Consider the following 21,655-nt stretch of genomic DNA (forward strand, 5'->3'; position numbering starts at 1 on the left):
ACATCAAATTCAGATTAAAGACACTCAACATTAAATCTACATTGCACTCAGTAGATAGACTGGGAGGAAATCTGTTCAAGAGGGAGCTGAGTTACACGACAACAAACAGCAGCTGTGAAAGGAGAGACTGAACAACCAGAAGACCCAAACACTAACTACAGCCACCACTTACTCATGTACACACTGAAACGGAATATGTGGGTCCCGAATCGGCCTCTTCAGTCACCCAAGCACCCACCAATAGACAACCCCTTAGGAAAACATCATACTCAACTTGAGCGATCACACTGACTGGCATGAACACATTCTTATTGTAGTGGGACAGGAAGCCGTTAAAATCGATGTTGCTGGCCTGAATTCACCTCTGCTTTCTAAAGCAAGAATAATCAAAATAGCTCCAATAATTTATGTTGCACCCAGAAATAGACAGTGAGCTTCCTAATAAGTTTGCTGATAATGCATTCTCACTTCACACACCAAGTAAACAGGGTCCTGGATGCATGTTCTGTAGAGACAAGGTGCTAATGGGATTTCTTTAAGGAACTATAAATTGCCCTGTTAGATACTTCAGTCACGTGACCATTCCCTGTGAGGAAATGATTCCGTTTTCAATTCTGATCTCAATTTTTCCTTTCTGAAATGGATGCTGGGAGACTGCCACATTCTTACCTACATATCACCTACCACTGTTCCCAATGCAGCATTCGGAAATGATCTGGATGATGGAATTGATGGCTTTGTGGCCAGGTTTGCGGATGATATGAAGATAGCTGGAGGAGCAGGTAGTGTTGAGGAATGAGGAGTCTGCAGAAGGACTTAGACAGATTAGGAGAATGGGCAAAAAAAATCAAAGTAAAGTGGAGGTTGATAGGTTTTTGATTAGTCAGGGAGTCAAATGTTGCAGAGAGGAGTCAAATGTTACAGAGAGAAGTCAAAGAAATGGGGTTGAGGGGGATAATAAATCGGCCATGATAGAATGGCAGAGCAGACTTGATGGGCTGAGTGAACTGCCAAGCAGAGATGAGGAGGAAATTTCTTTCGATAGAGGATGGTGAATCTGTGGAATTCATTGCCACTGACGGCTGTGGAGGTCAAGTTATTGGGTATATCTAAAGTGGAGATTGATAGGTTAGTCAGGGCATCAAAGGCTATGGTGAGAAAGGGGTTGAGAGGGAAAATAAATCAGCCATGATGAAATGGCAAAAAAGACTCAATGGGCTGAATAACCAAATTTTACTCGTATGTTTAATATCTTATGGTATCACAAAGATTTAGTTCTTTCAAGGTAGAAGATAGCCGACAGAGCATACCATTTACTGTCCATGTTCTTCAGAACAATACAAGAAGCAACCTACAACAGCAACAGAGAAACAAATCCCCTTCCCACCCTCCCACCCACACACACACACAGACAGACAGACCCCCAACTCCGGGACAGGCTACCTCCTGGTTCCAACCTCCAGAACTGTTGTTGCTGGTACAATCTTCTATGCCTTGGGGTGCCAAAAAGCTCAATAAACTGATTAGAAAGGCTGGCTCTGTTATAGGAGTCAAACTGGACACACTGGAGATTGTAGTAGAACAGAGGACCCTATGGAAAATCCTGGCAATTCTGGACGATGTTTCTCACCCTCTGCATGCCACCTTGGCTGAACAGAGGAGCACTTTTAGTAATAGACTAAAACAACTGCACTGCCCCAAAGAGTGCTATATGAAGTCATTCTTACCCTCATCCATAAGGCTCTGTAATCAGTCAACCTATAGCCGGGGAAGCGATGAACCCCTCCTGTTAGACTGCCTGAGGTAACTTATTTTTTTTATTCTTTCTTACTTCTAATATTTGTATATCTGTGCACTTACAATGCTACTGTGACACTGTAATTTCCTTTGGGATCAATAAAATTTATCTATCTATCTAGGATTTTCCTATCTATGGCAGTCTCATGTCTTTTTTTTGGCACTCCTGATTTCCTTCTGAAGATTTCCCTCTTGCATTTCTTATATGCCTCAAGTCCCTCATTTGTTCCTGCCTGTCTGTACCTGCTACGTACATCCTTCTTTTTCTTAACCAGTGCCTCAATATCTCTCAAAAACCAAGGTTCCATAAATCTGTTATCCTTGCCTTTTATTTTGACAGGAATACACAAAGTCTGTACTTTCAAAATTTCACCTCTGAAGGCCTCCCACTTGCCAAGTACACCTTTGCCAGAAAACAGCCTGTCCCAATCCACACTTGCCAGATCCTTTCTGATGCAATCAAAATTGGCCTTTCTCCAATTTAGAATCTCAAACCACAGACCAGACCTATCCTTTTCCATAATTACATTGAAACTAATGGCACTGTGGTCACGAGATAAAAAGTGCTCCCTACACAAACTTCTGTCACCTGCCCTATCTCATTCCCTAGTAGATCTAGTATTGCATTCTATCCATTTGGGACTTCAAAGATAATTCAAGTTTAATTGTTATTCAACCATACATGAATACCCATAAAAACAGTCAAACAAATCAGCATTACTCTAAGGCCAAGGTGCAAAACACAATACCAACAGTTATATACACTATAGTTATGTACAACATAAGGCATCCATTAGTCCTGCGAGACCATGGATCTGCACCTGGAAAGGCTTCACTCTCCAGGGCACAGGCCTGGGCAAGATTGTATGGAAGACCAGCAGTTGCCCATGCTGCAAGTCTCACCTCTCCACGACACCAATGTTGTCCAAAGGAAGGGCATTAGGACCCATACAGCTTGGCACCAGTATCGTCACAGAGCAATGTGTGATTAAGTGCCTTGCTCAAGGACACAACACATTCCCTCGGCTGGGGCTCAAACTCACGACCTTCAGGTCGCTAGTCCAATACCTTAACCACTTGGCCTCGTGCCCACACAACTGTTATATGTAGAACAGTTATATAGAATAAATATAAGATATCAGTAAAATACAGTCACACAAAAAAATTAGTCCAAGACCCTGAGTTCATGAATGTTGCAGCAGTCTGCAGTCGAACACAATTTGACTTGTCGTCAGCCAGGAGAACACTAGGGGGCAGCACTGATTCCAGCTTGGATGCCACACCCCACAGCCTCTCCCCTGAGCGGCAGTAAATAGGCTAAACTCTGTTTTGAGGCCTAGTCCTCGCAACAACCAGGGCCACACAGCTCTCCCACCATCCGCCAATAGACCAGTGAATAGGACTTGCAGCATTCCACATCAACAATGTCCAACAGGGTCTTGTGATCAGAGGGAAAATGAACAAGACAATCACTTGCTGTTAGACTGCTGGACTGCCTTCACGCACTTACACCCCCGAATGTCTCTTTCACAGTCAACAGCACGGTCCGCACGAAGTCCGGCTCCAACCAACCAGCAACTCACTAATGGGGTAGATCTTCAGCACTTCAAGTTCTTAATGTCTAGCAGGGTCTTGCGATCATAAAATAAAATGTTTAAAAAAAGACAGTAACACCCTTGGTTGGCCCCTGTAGAAGCCTCTGTGACCGATTGTGCCGCCATCTTACCAGAATCTATGTACTGAATGAGGAAACTTTCCTGAACACGTTTGACAAGCAATTTTTCATCCAGAGGCATTTTTTTTTTACACAGAAACAATAATACCACAAGAATAGGAGCAGAATTGGGACATTCAGCCCATTGAATCTACTCCTCCATTTCATCATGGCTGATTTATTATCCTTCTCAACCTGCCCTGCCTGGGGTGGTGGCAGAAGCAGATACATTTAGTGACATTTAAAAACATGGATGATAGAAAAATCCTTTTCCCAAGATGGCATCGGTGAACCATGGTGACATGTTGCAGGCTGTTTACAAAACTTCTAAATATACTTCTTTTTAAATACTCTCACTGCAATCAGCAGCCTATAACTTTCCTGTAAGCAACTTGTTTTTGAACCCTCTTAATGAACTAATGTTTTCACAATCTTCTGAAGGACTCAGTGGACTTAACTTTCAAATAAGCAAATACAGCACCTTTAAGTGGATTATCATAGTTCATTACCATAGCAGGAAGAGAGGGAGGAGTGGAAGACTGAAACAATGAGGAATGAGACCCCCCTCTACCCAGCAAATGTACAGTTGCTGCAGAGCAAGATTGAGGACCTAAGGGAGGGCACGATTGCTGTATCAGGGGTGGAGGGGCGAGAAAATGAGAAATTGCAATGTTCTGTGTTTCACTGAGACATGGCTCACTCTGGACATGCTGGATACATTGGTAAGACCCAAGGGCTTCTTAATACACAGGATGGCAAAGAAGGCAAAAGGTGGGGGCAGTGTTTCATGATAAATTCGTTGTGGTGCTTGGATGAAGTGGTCTTGTTGCACTCTCGTTTCTCCAGCTTGGAGCCAACCATTCATCTTACCGAAAGAGTTTTCCTCCATGATCCTGACCACAGTTTACATACCTCCAAAAGCCGACAGTAAATAAGCATTCAATATATTGCATGCCATGATTAGCAAACAAGAAACAGTTTACCTCACCCCCTTTCAAATCACAGTCAGGGATTTCACTCAGGAATCTCTGCCCAATTATCATAAACATATCACCTGCAGCACCAGGGGTCCCCACACACTAATAGGCATCCGTTAGTCTCATGAGACCATGGATTTGCGCCTTGGAAGGTTTCCAGGGCGCAGGCCTGGGCAAGGTTGTATGGAAGACCAGCAGTTGCCCATGTTGCAAGTCTCCCCTCTCCACGCCACCGATGTTGTCCAAGGGAAGGGCATTAGGACCCATACAGCTTGGCACCGGTGTTGTCACAGAGCAATGTGTGATTAAGTGCCTTGCTCAAGGACACACACGTTGCCTCAGCCAAGGCTCGAACTAGCGACCTTCAAATCACTAGACGAACGCCTTAACCACTTGACCAGTGCTATACTATAATTAGGAATACTTATTGTTCCATGCCCAGACTGTATTTCGGGAAATTTGATCACTTGTCTGTCCTGCTCCTACCTGCATACAGGCAGAGGCTGAAGAGCAAGGACAACAAAGGGGTGATCAGAGGAGGCCAAGGAATGGCTTTGAGATTGCTTTCAGTAGCTGGACTGTGCTTAAGGGCTCATGAGGGGATCTGAACAAATATAGTGATATATATGTAATTTGATAATAAATTTACTTTGAACTTTGAAAAATGGAGGGCTATGTGGGAGGGAAAAGTTAGATTGGAGGGAAAAGTTAGATTGATCTTAGCAGTATTAGAACATAGAAACATAGAACATAGAAAACATATTGTTCTATATTCTATGATCTATGTTTTCTTTTTTGATATTATTGACTTAATTGATATAATTGTTGAAGAAAGTGCAAAAATTGGTCTATCTATCAATTGCAAAAAGACAGAATGTATGGTAATATCCAAAAAGAAGGAGAATCCTATCTGCAGACTGAGAATAAACGGGGAAGACATAAAACAAGTACAGAACTTTTGCTACTTAGGAAGCTGGGTGACATCAGATGGCAGGTGCGATGTGGACATCCAAAGAAGAATAGGGATGGCAAAAGACACCTTTACGAGAATGAAGAGTATACTGACCAACACTAAACTAGGCATGACAACCCGCCTCTGAGCACTGAAATGTTACATTTATCCAATTATGTTATTTGGCTCAGAATGTAGGACAATATCTAGTTACATGAGGAAACGAATTGAAGCAGCAGAGATGTTGTTTCTGAGGAAGATGCAAAGAATATCATGGACGAAATGAATATCTAACAAGGAAGTCATAAATAGAGCAAGCACAAAAAGAGAAATAATGTATGAGATCATGAAAAGGCAACATAACTTCATTGGACATGTGATTAGGAAAGAGGAGTTAGAATGCACGGTAATTATGGGAAAGATTGAAGGGAAGAAAGCAAGAGGAAGACAAAGACAAATGATGATGGAGACAGCAGCCAGAGAACTGGAAATGAATATTAATGAATTGATTCACTTGACCTGAAACAGGAGTGTGTGGGCCATGGCAGTCGAAGCTCAAACTGGGCATGGCACCTGATGATGATGATGATGATGATGATGTTTTCTTTTGGCTAGGTGTCACACAGAGTCTATTGCCAGACCTCCTTGATCTGCTATTGCCTCCCTTTGAAGGAGTTCCAGCAATGTTGAGGAGGAAGATCAGAATCAGGGTCAGACTCCGGTTTATTGTCACAGCCATACGTTGTGAAATGTGTTGCTTTGTGGCCGCTGCACAGTGCAACCCGTAAAGCCTGATGATCAGTTACAATGAAAACTTCGTAAGTAGTGGAAAATGAGAGGGAATATCGAGGAAGTGTTTGTGGATTAATGTTCCATTCAGACACATGATGCACGGTACAGATGTACTGTGGAGAGCATTCTAACTGGCTGCATCACTGTCTGATAGCAGGGGGAGCACTATGCAGGACTGAAATCAGCCACAGAGGGTGTAAACTCAGTCAGCTCCATCCTGGGCACCAGCCTCCCCAGCACCCAGGAGATCTCTGAGTGGAGGTCGAACCCATGAATACTACCTCACTACTTCCATTTCTAGTTTTGCACTACTACTTACTTCAATTTTTTAAAATATAAATATAATTCTTACTGTAATTTACAATTACTATATATTGCGATGTACGGCTGTCAGATAATATGCTGGTAGTATTAAACCGGATTCTGATTCCGATTCTGAATGTTGAGTGTGTGTCTTTAGGCTCCTGTACCTCCCTGATGGTAGCAATGAGGAGAGAGCATGTCCTGGATGACAAGGGTCCTTAATGATGGCCCAAAGTTTCTGCACCATAAACTTGAGCTCACAGTCTGGGCTAACACTACAGGTTAGTGCACGGTGATTGTACTGAGCATATGATAACACATTAAACCAAACCCTGATGTTCCTCCAGAGAATGTCCAAGTCTTATAGGTGATTTGAGGACTTGCATTCTTCGGATGTCCCTCAATCAATATCAAAATCAAACTTCGGTAGATGCACAGCAGAGAGTTGCGTCACGGCCTGGTATGGAAACACCAGTGCCCAGGAATGGAAAAGGCAACAGAAAGTGGTGGATACAGCCTGGTCCGTCACAGGAAAAGCCCTCCCCACTATTCGGCACATTGACATGGAGAGATGCCTCAGGAAAGCAGCATCCATCATTTCTTCAGCCGGATGGTGGTGAATCTGTGGAACTTGTGGCCACAGGCAACTGCGGGGGTTTAAGGCAGAGGTTGTTACGTTTTTGATTAGTCAGAGCATGAAAGGTTACGGGGAGAAGGCAGGAGAATGGGGTTGAGAGGGATAATTAATCGGCCATGATGGAATGGCAGAGCAGACTCGATAGGCCAAACTCTGCTCCATCATCAAAGACCCCCACCATCCAGGCCTTGCTCTTTTCTTGCTACTACCATTGGGCAGGAGGTACAGAAGCCTTGGGTCTCACATCAGCAGGCTCAGGAACAGTTATTACCCTACAACCACTGGTGGATAACTTCATTCACCTCTACACTGAACTGATCCTACAACCTACAGACTCACTGTCAAAGCACTGTGCACAACTTATGTTCTCAGTGTTATTTTTCTTTGCACACTTAGTCTTCTCTTGCAGATCGGTTGCTTGTCTGTTTATAAATAGTTTCTCATAAAATTATATCGTATTCCTTTTCGTCCTGCAAGAAAAAGGATCTCCAAGTAGTATATGGCGACATTTATATAGTACTTTAACAATAAATTTACTTTCAACATCAGACAAAACAGCTGGCTGGTTGTGGAATTCACAGTGCTATGTGGCAGTATCCACTAAGTGATCGATATGAAGTGCTTTGAAACACTGGGAGGCTGTGAAATGTTACGATGATGCATTTTCTGTTTTGCTATAAGGAACGGAGTGAATAGTGGACACTGTAAATGTCGTTACAGCTCATGGCTTTGGCTATAACGTTGATATTCCATCACACACGCCTCCTGTGAGCTACGGACGGGCCACTCCCGGGAAACAGTGTAGACGTAAAGTTCTCTCACCTGCGATGAGCTGGTGACGTTGATCTCTGGAACAAAGTTGTCCTCGAAGAAGTTGATGATGTTTTCCGACTGCAGCTCTTTTGTTGGGGTCAGTTTTGGTGGCGGTGGGACGGGAGGTCCTTTCCTCAGCTAAATTCAACAAGGTAAAGGCGGTCAGAAACAGGCCACAAACGGAAGATTCCACAACTTCACGCTCCTGGGAGCGTCACTGTACAAACAGCAGATTAAAGCTTTCCCCCTTCTGTCAAATCTTAATGGAGTCATTCTCTTTATCAGGTACACCTGCTTGTTAATGCAAATATCGAATCAGCTAATCGTGTGGCAGCAATTCAATGCATAAAAGTGTGCAGACACGGTCAAGAGGTTCAGTTGTTGTTCAGACCAAACATTAGAATAGGGAAGAAATGTGATATAAGTGACTTTGACCTGGAAATACTGTCGGTGCCAGACAGGATGGTTTAGGTATCTCAGAAACTGCCGATCTCCTGGGATTTTCATGCACAGCAGTCTCTAGAGCAGGGGTGGCCAACCTTTTGCATTCCATGCGTCAACTTTTTCACGCACGAGTTCAGCTGCGCCATACAACTCTTGTACCCTCATTCAATTCTTGTAAAACTATGTTAATATAGAAATCATGCGTGAAAAAATCGCATCTGAACTCGTGCGTGAAAAATTGACACATGGAATTTAAAAGGTTGGCCACCCCTGCTCTAGAGTTTACAGAGAATGGTGCAAAAAATGAAAAAATCCTCTAGTGAGCAGCAGTTCTGTGGGCGAAAACTTTTTGTTAATGAGAGAGGTCAGAGGAGAATGGCCAGACTGGTTCAAGCTGACAGGGAGGCAACAGTAACTCAAATAACCATGCGTTACAACAGTGGTGTGCAGAAGAGCATCTCTGAATGCACAACATGTTGACCTTGAAGTGGATGGGCTAGAGCAGCAGAAGACCAAACCAGGTTCTACTCCAGTACCTTATAAATTTACCACCGAGTCTATATACTTACAGGTATCAGAAGTGGAACAGATGGCAGAGAAATAGTGCCAGGTATGGGGGTTGGTACGGGTACAGACACACCCAGCCCTGAGCCCCAGGCAAGGTCATTTGATTCCAAACAATTGGTGTATTGATCATTACAGAATGTCTCTCTGGTGCTTCCCACTCCCTCCCCTCTCCATCCCATTTTCCCCAACCATGATTCCCCTCTCCCTGCCCCCTTCCCACTCTCAGTCCACAATAGAGACCCATATCAGAGTCAGGTTTATCATCACTCACATGTGTTACAAAATTTGTTTTGCGGCAGCAGTAGGGTGCAATGCATAAAATTACTATGGTACTGTACAAAAGTCTTAGGCATAGAGCTATATACATGTAAATACATATATACACCTAGGACTTTTGCACAGTTCTGTACCAAAACACCAAGCTCCTGAACTGATTTTGCAACCTACAGGCTCACTTTCATGGACTCTTTACAACTCACGTTCTCAGTATTTCTTTTCTCATTTGCACAATTTGCCTTCTTTTACACATTGGTTGTTCGTCAGTCTTTGTTTATGTACAGTATTCCATAAAATTCAGAAAGAAGTCACGCTGCTCCATTGGCTGGGCCGCACTTGGGCAGATTCAAGAGGGTGCAGCTAGGCAGAGGAGCACATTTGCTGCCCCATACCCAGAGCAATCCAGATTCAAAGGTCAAAGTTACTTGGGAAAAGACAGGAGAATGCCCAAGACAACAGGAATTCTGCAGATGCTGGAAATTCAAGCAACACACATCAAAGTTGCTGGTGAACGCAGCAGGTCAGGCAACATCTCTAGGAAGAGGTGCAGTCAACGTTTCAGGCCGAGACCTTTCGTCAGGACTTGCTGTGTTAGTCCTGACGAAGGGTCTCGGCCTGAAACGTCGACTGCACCTCTTCCTAGAGATGCTGCCTGGACTGCTGCATTCAGAATGCCCAAGAGTTATGTTGCAACTTTATAAAACTCTTGTTAGGCCACTTCTGGAGTGTTGCGCACATTTCTGATCACCCCACTGTAGGAAGGATGTCGAGGCTTTGAAGAGGGTGCAGAAGAGGTTTACCAGGATGCTGCCTGGTTTAGAGGGCATGTGCTATCATGAGAGACTGGATAAACGGGTTATCTTCACTGGAGCAGCGGAGGCTGAGAGGAGATCTGATAGAGGTTTATAAGATTAGGAGAGGCATAGACAGAGTGGACAGAGAGTATCATTTTCCTCAGGTTGAAATGTCTAATACCAGAGGGCATGTGTTGAAGGCGAGAGGGGGTGGGTTTGACGGGGATGTGAGAGGTAAGTTTTTACTCAGAGAGTAGTGGATATCTGGAATGTGCTGCCTAGGGTGGTGGTAGAGGCAGATACATTAGCGGCTTTTAAGAGACATTTAGATAGGCACATGGGTATGAGGAAGATGGCGGGATACGGACATTGTGTAGGTAGGAGGGATTCGTTTTGGGGTTTTTTTAAAATTTACTTTGTAGGGGGTTCAGCACAACATTGTGGGCCGAAGAGCCTGTTCCTGTGTTGTACTGTTCTAGGTCTCCATGTCTAATGGGGCTGAGAGGGGTGGAAGGGCGGAACAGACTCAAAGGGCTGAATGGTTTAATTCTGCTCCTCCGTCTTAATGTAAATCTGAACTCCTGGTGATGTCTGTGCAATGGAACGCTCTCCCCGAGATAATTTACATTTCCCCCAAAGCGCTCCTGGTTCCTCACACGCCACAAAGACCTGCCGGTTGATAGGTTAATTGGCTATTGTTGATTACCATATGGGTGGGAGCCCTGAAGGAATAAGGATTTTCTTGTAGGCATTTACAGGAAAAGAGGAAATAGAAGTGAATTCATACATAAACAAAGACTGACAAACAACCAATGTGCAAAAGAAGACAAACTGCAAATAAAAAATTACTGAGAATGGGTGGCAGGGTGAAGGTATGTCTCTATCTTCCATCTGCTGTCCTGTAGGTCTTAGACCGGCCCTTGGGCAAGGTGCAGCATCCGCTCAGCCCCTCAGATCAGGGTCACCGGAAGCCATGGTGGATGGTCGTATGAACAGTTGGCGCATATCACAAGTCCTGGTTATGCGACTACTGACGCCAGGCAGACAATCTTTGAAAAGTATTGATAACAGCTGGAGTCTCCCGTCTTGTAAAGACACTGCCCAGAAGAAGGCAATGGCAAACCACTTCTGTAGAAAAGTTTGCCAAGAACAATCATGGTTATGGAAAGAGCATGATCACTCATGTCATATGACACGGCACAAAACAAACTGAGAACATGTGTTGTAGAATCCTTGAGACTAAGTCTGAAGATTGTGGAATCAGTTCAGTGTTGAGGTGAGTGAAATTATCCATGCTGGTTCAGGGGCCTGACGGTTGAAGGGTAATAATTGTTCCTGAACCTGGTGGTGTGAGACCTGAGATTCATGCACCTTCTGCCTGATGGTGATGTCAATTCATCAGCATTGCAAAACAAGACAGAGAGTCCATCACCTGAATCTATCTAAATATCGTGGCTATATCCCCACTTAAATGTTACCTGAGATGGTGATTTGGGACGAGTTGGAGTATGGGCCGGCGACACGACCACGGGCGCCAAGGTGTGGTTTGGGCTGGTCACTGGACTACTGGGCGGAGACAGCTCCTCTGGAGGGGTCGGGGTCTTGGAAATCCTCAGTGGTCCTGAGTCACTGTAAGATGAAAGCAGGTTGGACAGTCATAAATCAGTTGGTGGTGTGGTGAGACCCGACACAGCACGATTGTGTACAGTCAAAAACTATTTCTGGTCATCAACCTGATACAGTCCGAAAGGCTTCTGGGACTTGTGCCTTGTGAAGTGAAGCTTCACTTCTGCTTTCCCTAGCAATCACACACAAAGTGACGCTGAAACGCTGTAGCTACAAAACTCATGAGTAATTTGGAGCCAGTCTATAATTCAGCATTGCTTCCTCCTCATGTTCAGGTATCAACAAGAAATTAATCTAGTATCTGGGGGCATTTAGCAGCAAGAGCAGCCCCCGAGAACTTGACAGAGGTACACAAGATGATAAGAGTGGACAGCCAGAAACCTTTTTCCCAGGGCAGAAATGGCTGATACCAGGGAGCATAGTTTTAAGGTGATTGGAGGAAAGTATAGGGGGATGTCAGATGTATGTTCTTTATACAGAGGGTGGTGAGTGCAATGACCGCTCTGCCAGGGGTGGTGGTAGAGACAGGTACATTAGGGACATTTAAGAGACTCATAGACAAGCACATAGATGATAGAAAAAATGGAGGGTAATGCGGGAGGGAAGGGTTAGATAGATCTTGGAGAAGGTTAAAATGTCAGCACAACATCATCGGCGAAGGGCTTGTACTGTGTTGTAATAGAGTCATAGAAAAGAACAGCACAGAAACAGGCCCTTCAGCCCATTTAGTCTGTGCTGGACCATTTAAACTGCCGACTCCCATTAACCTACACCCAGGCCATAGCCCTGCTATCCATGTACCTATCCAAACTTCTCTTAAATGTTGAAATCAAGCTCACATGCACCACTTGCATTTGGCATCTCATTCCACACTCTCATGACTCTCTGAGTGAGTGAAGAGGTTTCCCCTTAAACTTTTCACCTTTCACCCTTAACCCATGACCTCTGGTTGTAGTGCCACTCAACCTCAGTGGAAAAAGCCTGCTTGCATTTACCCTGTCTATATCCCTCATAATTTTGTATACCTCTATCATATCTCCCCTCAGTTTTCTACATTCTATGCTCCAGAACAAAGACATGTATCAGCTGTTGAGGCATCACCTGGGTCAGGACTTGCAGTGGTGACAGTACTGGCTAATAAGTTTGTGATTGGAAACTGACCTGCGGGTCAAAAATGATGCCAATATTGCAAACTGTCTGGTTCTAAATCTCAAACAAGAATACAGACTTGAGATAAAATAACCCACTTTCCACACAAACTTGATAACTAAGTAGAACCAGGAACAGAAGGTATCTTAGTTTACATGCACCAAGTATCCGAGGCTACTGATATTTACTGTCAGCAAAGGAACCTGATATGTTCAGTAACTTCAAAACGTTAAACAAATTCGAAGGGACACGGAGGAGTTCAAAATGCGGGTCTAGAGGCGAAACTTGCAGAAAATGCAACACAATAGGACACGTACAAAGAGCATGTCGGGCAGCCAAAAATAAATGGTCTGCGCAGGGAAGAGAGAAAGCTAAAAAGCGAAGCTGCAGTTTTAAAAGAGCACAAACCTGAAAAATCTGATAATGACGGCGACACAGGATTGTGTAGCCTTGAGATTTCCAGTATGAAAATTAGCAATAGACAAGCAATATGGTTTAAAACAGAAGTGAATGGCAAATTAATTAAAATGGAATTGGACACTGGCTTGGCTGTTTCATTCATCCCACAAAATGAATTTGAACGGCATTTCAAAGATACTAAACTGAAGCCTGCAGATATCCAGCTAAGAACTTACACTCGAGAAAAGATAACTCCTGAGGGAATGACATCCATAACAGTGAACTCCAGCAACCAACAAGCCACATTGAGCTTGTATGTGGTAAAAACAGGAGGGCCAATATTGAGGTGACGTGATTGGCTAGGACAATATTGTGGTGACATGATTGGCTAAGACAATATCGAGGTGACGTGATTGGCTAGGACAATATTGTGGTGACATGATTGGCTAGGACAATATTGTGGTGACATGATTGGCTAGGACAATATTGTGGTGACGTGATTGGCTAGGACAACTACAACTTGCCTGGAAATCCCATCCTCATTGCCAATGGTATGTTTTGCGATTTCAAAACCTTAAATTGATTCAAAGGAAGATGTGTGGAATCTGGCAATTGGTCTTTAATTTAAGTGACGCCTGCATGTATCACGTGGGAACATGATGATGCATGTAATTAAAGTATTTTTACGTATAACCCGTAATCAATTATTAAAATGAACAAGAATGTTTCATCAAATATATATACAAGATTAATTACATATAACTGAAATATTAAATACACAACAGAACTATTAGAAATGGATTTGATTTACCACCTAGCACTAATTTTGCTCCATTTCAATATTTGACAGAAAGCCAAGCTCTAAGCTTTCTAAGTCGGAATAGAGTTGGCGTGATTTGGTGTTTTAGGCCACAATCATGAGCGTGTGGAAGCTAATCACTGCATCTACCAACTGTGCTACAACACACTGTTCAACCTACCTCCAAGTCCTTTGTCAAAGCAGCACAAAGCAGTGTGAAATACCATCAAACATTTGATTGTATCCATGGATGAAGGTAAACATTCCTCATTTTAACATAAGAAAGATCTATCGGTGTGATAAGAATCTAGTAGTAATCCGGCTAGTTTTCAAAGTAAAGTTAATGAAATAACAAAAAATGATAATATGCCTTTCAGCTCATTGAGTTGCTCTTTCTACATCCCACAAGTTCAATCACTGATTCTACCTCCCTTTTAATCTCCTTCACAATCCACCTGAACTTCAGTATTTTTCAAAATTTCCAAATGATTAAAAATACTTATCATTTCTATTTTTAAGAACATATAACATAACAGTATGGTACAGGCTATTCAGCCGACAATGTCATGCTGAACTTTTAACTATTCTAAGATCAATCGAACCCTTCCCTCCCACATAGCCTTCCATTCTCCTGTCATTCCTGTGCCTATCTAATAGTCTCTTAAATTTCCCTAACACATCTGCCTCTATCACTACCCCTGGCAGTACGTTCCACGCATCTACCACTCTCTGTGTGAAGAACTTACCTCCGACATGACCTCTATACTTTCCTCGAAACACTTTAAAACTATGCCCCCTTGTATTAGCCTTTTCTGCCCAGGGAAAAGTCTCTGGCTGTCCACTCTTTCTATGCCTTTTATCATCGTGTACACCTCTATCAAGTCACCTCTCATCCTCCTTCACTCCAAAGAGAAAAACCCTAGCTCTCTCAACCTATCTTCATAATTCCTGTTCTCTAATCCAGGCAGCATCCTGGTAAATCTCCTCTGCACCCTCTCCAAAGCTTTTACACCCTTCCCGTAATGAGGTGACCAGAACTGAGCACAATCTTCCAAGTGTGGTTTAACCAGAGTTTTAGAGAGTTGCAACATTACCTTGAACTCAGTCCCTGACTAGTGAAGGTTAACCTTCCTAACAACACTATCAACCTGCTCAGCAGCTTTGAGGGATCGATGGATGTGAACCTCATGAGCCTGCTATTCCTCCACACCACTAAGAATTCAGGTATAAACCCTGTATTCTGCCTTCAAATCTGACCTTCAAAATGAATCATTTCTTCTGGCTAAGTGTTTCTTGAGCTGAGGTGATCTCCATCCATCATGTTTTTGACCAATCAATCAGTTATAGAACATAAAACATAGAATAGTACAGCACAGTACAGGCCCTTCGGCCCACAATGTTGTGCCGACCCTCAAACCCTGCCTCCCATATAAGCCCCCACCTTAAATTCATCCATATACCTGTCTAGCAGTCTCTTAAACTTCACTAGTGTATCTGCCTCCACCACTGACTCAGGCAGTGCATTCCACGCACCAACCACTCTCTGAGTAAAAAACCTTCCTCCAATATCCCCCTTGAACTTCCCACCCCTTACCTTAAAGCCATGTCCTCTTGTATTGAGCAGTGGTGCCCTGGGAAAGAGGCGCTGGCTATCCACTCTATCTATTCCTCTTACTATCTTGTACACCTCTATCATGTCTCCTCTCATCCTCCTTCTCTCCAAAGAGTAAAGCCCTAGCTCCCTTATCATGCCCTAGTGAAGCCTCATCACCACCCGTATGCCCAATAAATGCAGCAACACACACAAAATGCTGGAGCAACTCAGCAGGTCAGTTGGCATCAAGAGAAATGAATGAACAGTCGCTGTTTTGGCTGAGACCCTCGTTCAGGACTGAAAACCTCCTGCAGGACTGAAAATCTCCTTCAGGACTAAAATTCATAATGAGGAGGTTGGAGAGGGGAAGAACTACAAGCTAGAAGGTGACAGATGAAGCCAGATGGGTGGGCGAGGAAGTGAGAAGCTGGGAGGTGATAGGTGGAAGAGGTAAGGATCTGAAGAAGGGCTATGATAGGCCAGGAGAGTGGACCAGGGAAGAAAGGGAAGGAGGGGGCACCAGGAGGAAGCGATTGGCAGGAAGAGACTGTTAGACCACATGACAAAGGAGCAGAATTAGGTCATTTGCCCATTGAGACTGCTCTGCCATTCCATCATGGCTGATTTATTATTCTTTTAAGACAGGGGTTCCCAACCTGCGGTCCACAAACCCCCCAGTTAATGGTAAGGCTCCATGGCACGGCTCCATGGCACAAAAGAGGTTGGGAACCCCTGCTTCAAGAGCTGGGAGGCAGGGTGAAGATATGTCTCTACCAAAAGTGGTGAGAGGCCCTCCTTCCCTCCGCTACCCTGCAGGTCACCCTTGGCAAAGTGTAGTGCCTGCTTAGGCCCCCGATCAGGGTCACGTGGAGCCATGGGAGCAGGTGGTGGATGGTCGCATGAGCAGCTGGTCCATATCACAAGTCCTGGTTATGCGACCACTGGCACCAGGTAGACAATCTCTGAAGAGTGCAGACACTGCCCAGAAGAAGGCAATAGCAAACCACTTCTGTAGAAAAATTTGTCATGAGAAAACCATGATCGCCCACGTCGTACGACATGGCATATAATGATGATAATGAAGAGGAAGGAGAGGGGCTAGAGATGGGAATTGAAGAAAAGTCCCAGAAAATACCCTTCTCCAGATTAGTAAATAGCTGAACAGCGCAGACACCAAATGTAAGATTGTGCCCTTTCTTTATTGAGTTGTACGAGTTAGCTGCCATTAATGTGAATTGTCGTTGGGTACCATACCTGGGAGCCCCTTGGATGGTGAACGCTTTGTCCGCATGCTGTTCTCCAAGTTTGCTCATTATTTCATAAAGCTTATGACAGAGCTAGAAGAAAAGGGTAAAAGAGGGAGAGAGAGAGACACGGTGATAAGAAACTGCCTTTATTTTCATATCCTCAAAAATACTCAAAACATAACACAAACAGCAGGATGTTAGCATCAATGGAGGGAATTGCCTGTTGCTCTTCACACTGATAGTGGATGACTGTACTGCCTCTAACCACATCAGTAAGTTTCTTGATGGTTGGCCTCGGCAGCAGCAATGATGACAAAGCCTACAGGGAGGAGGTAGTGCGGCTTGTGGACGGGAGTCAACACAGTAGCCTGAGCTTCACCGTGGATGAGGCTGTGGAGATAATTGTAGACTTCAGGCGGGTGAAGACTGACCGTTCTCTACTTCACATCTACAGCTTCAGGAGCTGTAGGAGCACCAAGTATCTTAGGGTGGACATTACTGACAATCTCACTTCCTCTCTCAACACCGCATGTCTGGCCAAAAGAGCACAGCACCTCCTGAGGAGACTGAGGCAAGCGAGGCTCCCCACTCCCATCCCCGCCACATTCTACCAGAACATTAACATTGTACTGCCTGACTTAAACATGCCTCCCATACTTTATATCAACTTGTCAATCTTAAGGCCCTGCCACTCGGGGACTTGTGCTAATGACATTGAGCCATAGAAAACTACAGCACAGAGAAAAGCCCTTCAGCCCATCTAGTCCAGGCCAAATCATTTAATCTGCCTACTCCCATAGATCTGCAGCAGGACTGTAGCTTTCCATACCCGTACCATCCATGCACCTATCCAAACTTCCCTTAAACATTGAAATCAAAGTTGCACTCGGAGCCAGGGACTCCCTCCTGGCACTTATCCTTGCAAGCGGAACAAATGCTACACCTGCCCCTACACCTCCTCTCTCACCACCATTCAGGGCCCAAAGAGTTGTTCCAGGTGAGGCAACGCTTCACCTGTGAGTCTGTTGGGTCATACACTGTGTTCGGTGCTCCCCGCGTGGCCTCCTGCTATCAGTGAGACCCGATGTAGATTGGGAGACCACCTCACTGCACATCTACACGCCATCCTTCAGACCAAGCAGGATCTCACAGCAGCCACCCATTTTAATTCCACTCCCCATTCCCATTCCGATATGCCTATCCATGGCCTCCCCCACTATCGTGATGAGGTCACTCTTAGGTTGGAGGAACAACATCTTGTATTTTGTCTGGGTAGCCTCCAACCTGATGGCATGACCATCGATTTCTCAAACTTCTGGTAATGCCTCCCAACAGCCCCCTCACCATTTCCCATTCCCTTTTCTCTCTCTCAATTTGCAAGCTCTTTACTTCATCCATCCCCTTCCAAGTTTCACCTACCATTTGGTGGTTCTCTCTCCCCACACCCCACCTTTTAAACCTACTCATCTTTTTTTCTCCAGTTCTGCTGAAGGGTTTCGGCCCGAAACGTCAGCTACACTTGTTTCCATAGATGCTGCCTGGCCTGCTGAGTTCCTCCAGCATTTTGTGTGTGTTGCTCGGATTTCCAGCACCTGCAGATTTTCTCTTGTTTGTGACTGGTGCTAATGTTATTTTGTGACTATACGTGCTGTGTGTGACAGTATGTACGGGGAGTTTGCACTTTTGCCACAGAGGAATATTTCATTGAGCTGTATACATGCATATGATTGAATAGCAAAGAACCTGAACTTGAAATAGCCAAAGTTTCAGGCCAAGACCTTCATCAGGACTGGAAAGAAAGTAACAAAGTTCTTAATGATATAGTCACAGAAACTACAGCACAGGCATAGACCCTTTGGCCCACCTAGCCAATGCTGAACTATTTAAATTGCCTAGTCACATTAACCTGCACGAGGCCCATAGCTCTCCCATCAATGTACCTATCCAAATTCTTTTCAGCAACACCATAGGACCATAAGATAGAGGAACGGAATCGGGCCATTTGGCCCATCAAGTCTGCTTTTCCATTTCATCAGAGCTGATCCATTTTTCTTTTCAGCCCCATTCTCCTTCTCCCCATATCCCTTCATACCCTGACCAGTCAAGAATCTATCAACCACTACCTTAAATATACATGCATACTTGGCCTCCACAGCTGCCTGTGGCAACGAATTCCACTACTCTCTGGTTAAAGAAACTCCCCTTCATCTCCGTTCTAAAAGGACGCCCCTCTATTTGGAGGCTGTGTCCTCTGGTCTTAGACTCTCCCACCACAGGAAACATCCTCTCCACATCCACTCTATCAAGGCCTTTCACTATTTGATAGGTTTCGATGAGGTATCCCCTCATTCTTCTGAATTTCGGTGAATATAAGCCCAAAGCCATCAAATGCTCTTCATATGACGTCGTTCAATTCTGAAATCATTTTCTTGAACCTCCTTTGAACACTCTCCAATTTCAGCACTTCCTTACCAAGAGGCCCCAAACTGCTCACAATACTCCAAGTGAAGCCTCACCAGTGCTTTATAAAGTCTCAACATTACAACCTTGCTTTTATATTCTAGTCCTCATGAAATGAATGCTAACATTGCATTTGCCTTCCTCACCACAGTCTCAACCTGCAAATTAACCTTCAGGAAATCCTGCACAAGGACTCCCAGGTTCCATTGGACCTCAGTTTTTTTGTATTTTCTCTCCATTTAGAAAATAGTCAACCCTTTCATTTCGTCTACCAAAGTGCATGACCATACACTTTATCCCATCTGTCATTTCTTTCTCCTAATCAATTTAAGTCCTTCTGTAGCCTCTCTACTTCTTCAAAACTACCTGCCCCTTCACCTATCTTCATATCGTCTGCAAACTTTGCAACAAAGCCATCAATTCCATCATCAAAATTATTGACATACAAAATAAAAAGAATTGATCCCAAAATAGACTCCCATGGAACACTGCTAGTCACCGGCAGCTAGTCAGAAAAGTCTCCCTTTATTCCCACTCTTTGCCTCCCATCAAACAACCACGGCTTTATCCATGCTAGAATCTTTCCTGTAATACCATGTGCTCATAGCTTGTTAAGCAGCCTCATGTGTGGCACCTTGTCAAAGGCCTTCTGAAAATCCAAGCACACAACATCAACCAATTCTCTTTTGTCTATCCTGCTTGTTATTTCTTCAAAGAATTCCAACAGATCTGTCAGGCAAGATTTTCCCTTGAGGAAAACATGCTGACTACGGCCTATTTTATCATGTGCCTCCAAGTACCTCGAGACCACATCCTTAACAATTGATTCCAACATCTTCGCAACTACTGAGGTCAGACTAAATGGCCTGCAATTTCCTTTCTTCTGCCTCTCTCCCTCTTTGAAGGGTGGAGTGATCTTTGCAATTTTCCAGTCTTCTGGAACCATTCCAAAATCTAGTGATTCTTGAAAGAACATTACTATTGCCTCCACAACCTTTTCAGCCTCCTCTTTCAGAACCCTGGGGTGTACACCATCTGGTCCAGGTGACTTATTTACCTTCAGGCCTTTCAGTCTCACAAATCTCTTCTCCCTAGTAACGTTAACTTCACACACTGCATGACCCCTGACACCTGGAACTTCCACCATACCTGCTGGTGTCCTCCACAGTGAAGACTGATGCAAAATACTTACTCAGTTCATCCATCATTTGCTCGTCCCCCATTACTACCTCTCCAGCATCATTTTCCAGTGGTCTGATATCCATTCTCACCTCTCTTTTACACTTCATGTATCTGAAGAAACTTTTGGTATCCTCTTTAATATTACTGGCTGGCTTACTTTCATACTCCATCTTTACCTTCCTCTCAATCTTCTAACTTCCCATTAATTTTTGCTCTATTATTTGCCCTCTCGGGCGTTTATGTTGGCTTTGACTTCTCTTGTTAGCTACAGTTGCGTCATCTTGTCTTTAGAATACTTCTTTTTCTGGGATGTATCTATCCTGTGCCTTCCAAGTTGCTTCCAGAAATTCCCACCATTGCTGCTCTGCTGTCATGTCTGCCAGTGTTTTTTTTCCCCAAATCAATTCTGGCCAACTCCTCTGCAAGCTAATGGCATGCTGGACCTCATAACAAGGGGAATTGAGTATAAGAGCAAAGAGGTCCTTCTGCAGCTGTGCAGGGCCCTGGTGAGACCACACCTGGAGTACTGTGTGCAGTTTTGGTCTCCAAATTTGAGGAAGGACATTCTTGCTATTGAGGGAGTACAGTGTGGGTTCACAAGGTTAATTCCCGGGATGGCGGGACTGTCATATGTCAAAAGATTGGAGCCACTGGGCTTGTATACCCTGGAATTTAGAAGGCTGAGAGGGGATCTTATGGAAACATATAAGATTATTAAGGGTTTGGACACGCTGGAGGCAGGAAGCATGTTCCCGCTGATGGGTGAGTCCAGAACTAAAGGCCACAGTTTAAGAATTAGAGGTAGGCCATTTAGAACGGAGTTGAGGAAAAACTTTTTCACCCAGAGGGTGGTGGATATATGGAATGCTCTGCCCCAGAAGGCTGTGGAGGCCAAGTCTCTGGATGCTTTCAAGAAAGAGATGGATAGAGCTCTTAAAGATAGCGGAATCAAAGGATATGGGGATAAGGTAGGAACTGGATACTGATAGTGGATGATCAGCCATGATCACAGTGAACGGTGGTGCTGGCTCAAAGGGCCGAATGGCCTACTCCTGCACCTACTGTCTATTGTCTTTACTCCACTTTAGCTTCTCTTTCTCAAATTTCAGGGTGAAATTGATCATATTGTGATC

At 44.2% G+C, this 21,655-nt stretch overlaps 1 protein-coding gene across 1 annotated transcript in view; it reads right to left on the bottom strand.

The window, feature by feature from the left end:
* amph (amphiphysin) overlaps positions 1-21,655 on the bottom strand; it is a 279,279-nt gene that overhangs the window by 133,388 nt on the left and 124,236 nt on the right. The window contains exons 9-11 of the mRNA XM_072266836.1: positions 16,888-16,970; positions 11,545-11,695; positions 7,995-8,123 (exon numbers count right to left, since the gene is read on the bottom strand). Coding sequence (XP_072122937.1) covers positions 7,995-8,123; positions 11,545-11,695; positions 16,888-16,970 — 363 coding nt within the window. The remainder of the gene's footprint in view (positions 1-7,994; positions 8,124-11,544; positions 11,696-16,887; positions 16,971-21,655) is intronic.

The sequence above is a fragment of the Mobula birostris genome, chromosome 1, assembly GCF_030028105.1.
Source record: "Mobula birostris isolate sMobBir1 chromosome 1, sMobBir1.hap1, whole genome shotgun sequence".
NCBI classification, from domain to species: domain Eukaryota; kingdom Metazoa; phylum Chordata; class Chondrichthyes; order Myliobatiformes; family Myliobatidae; genus Mobula; species Mobula birostris.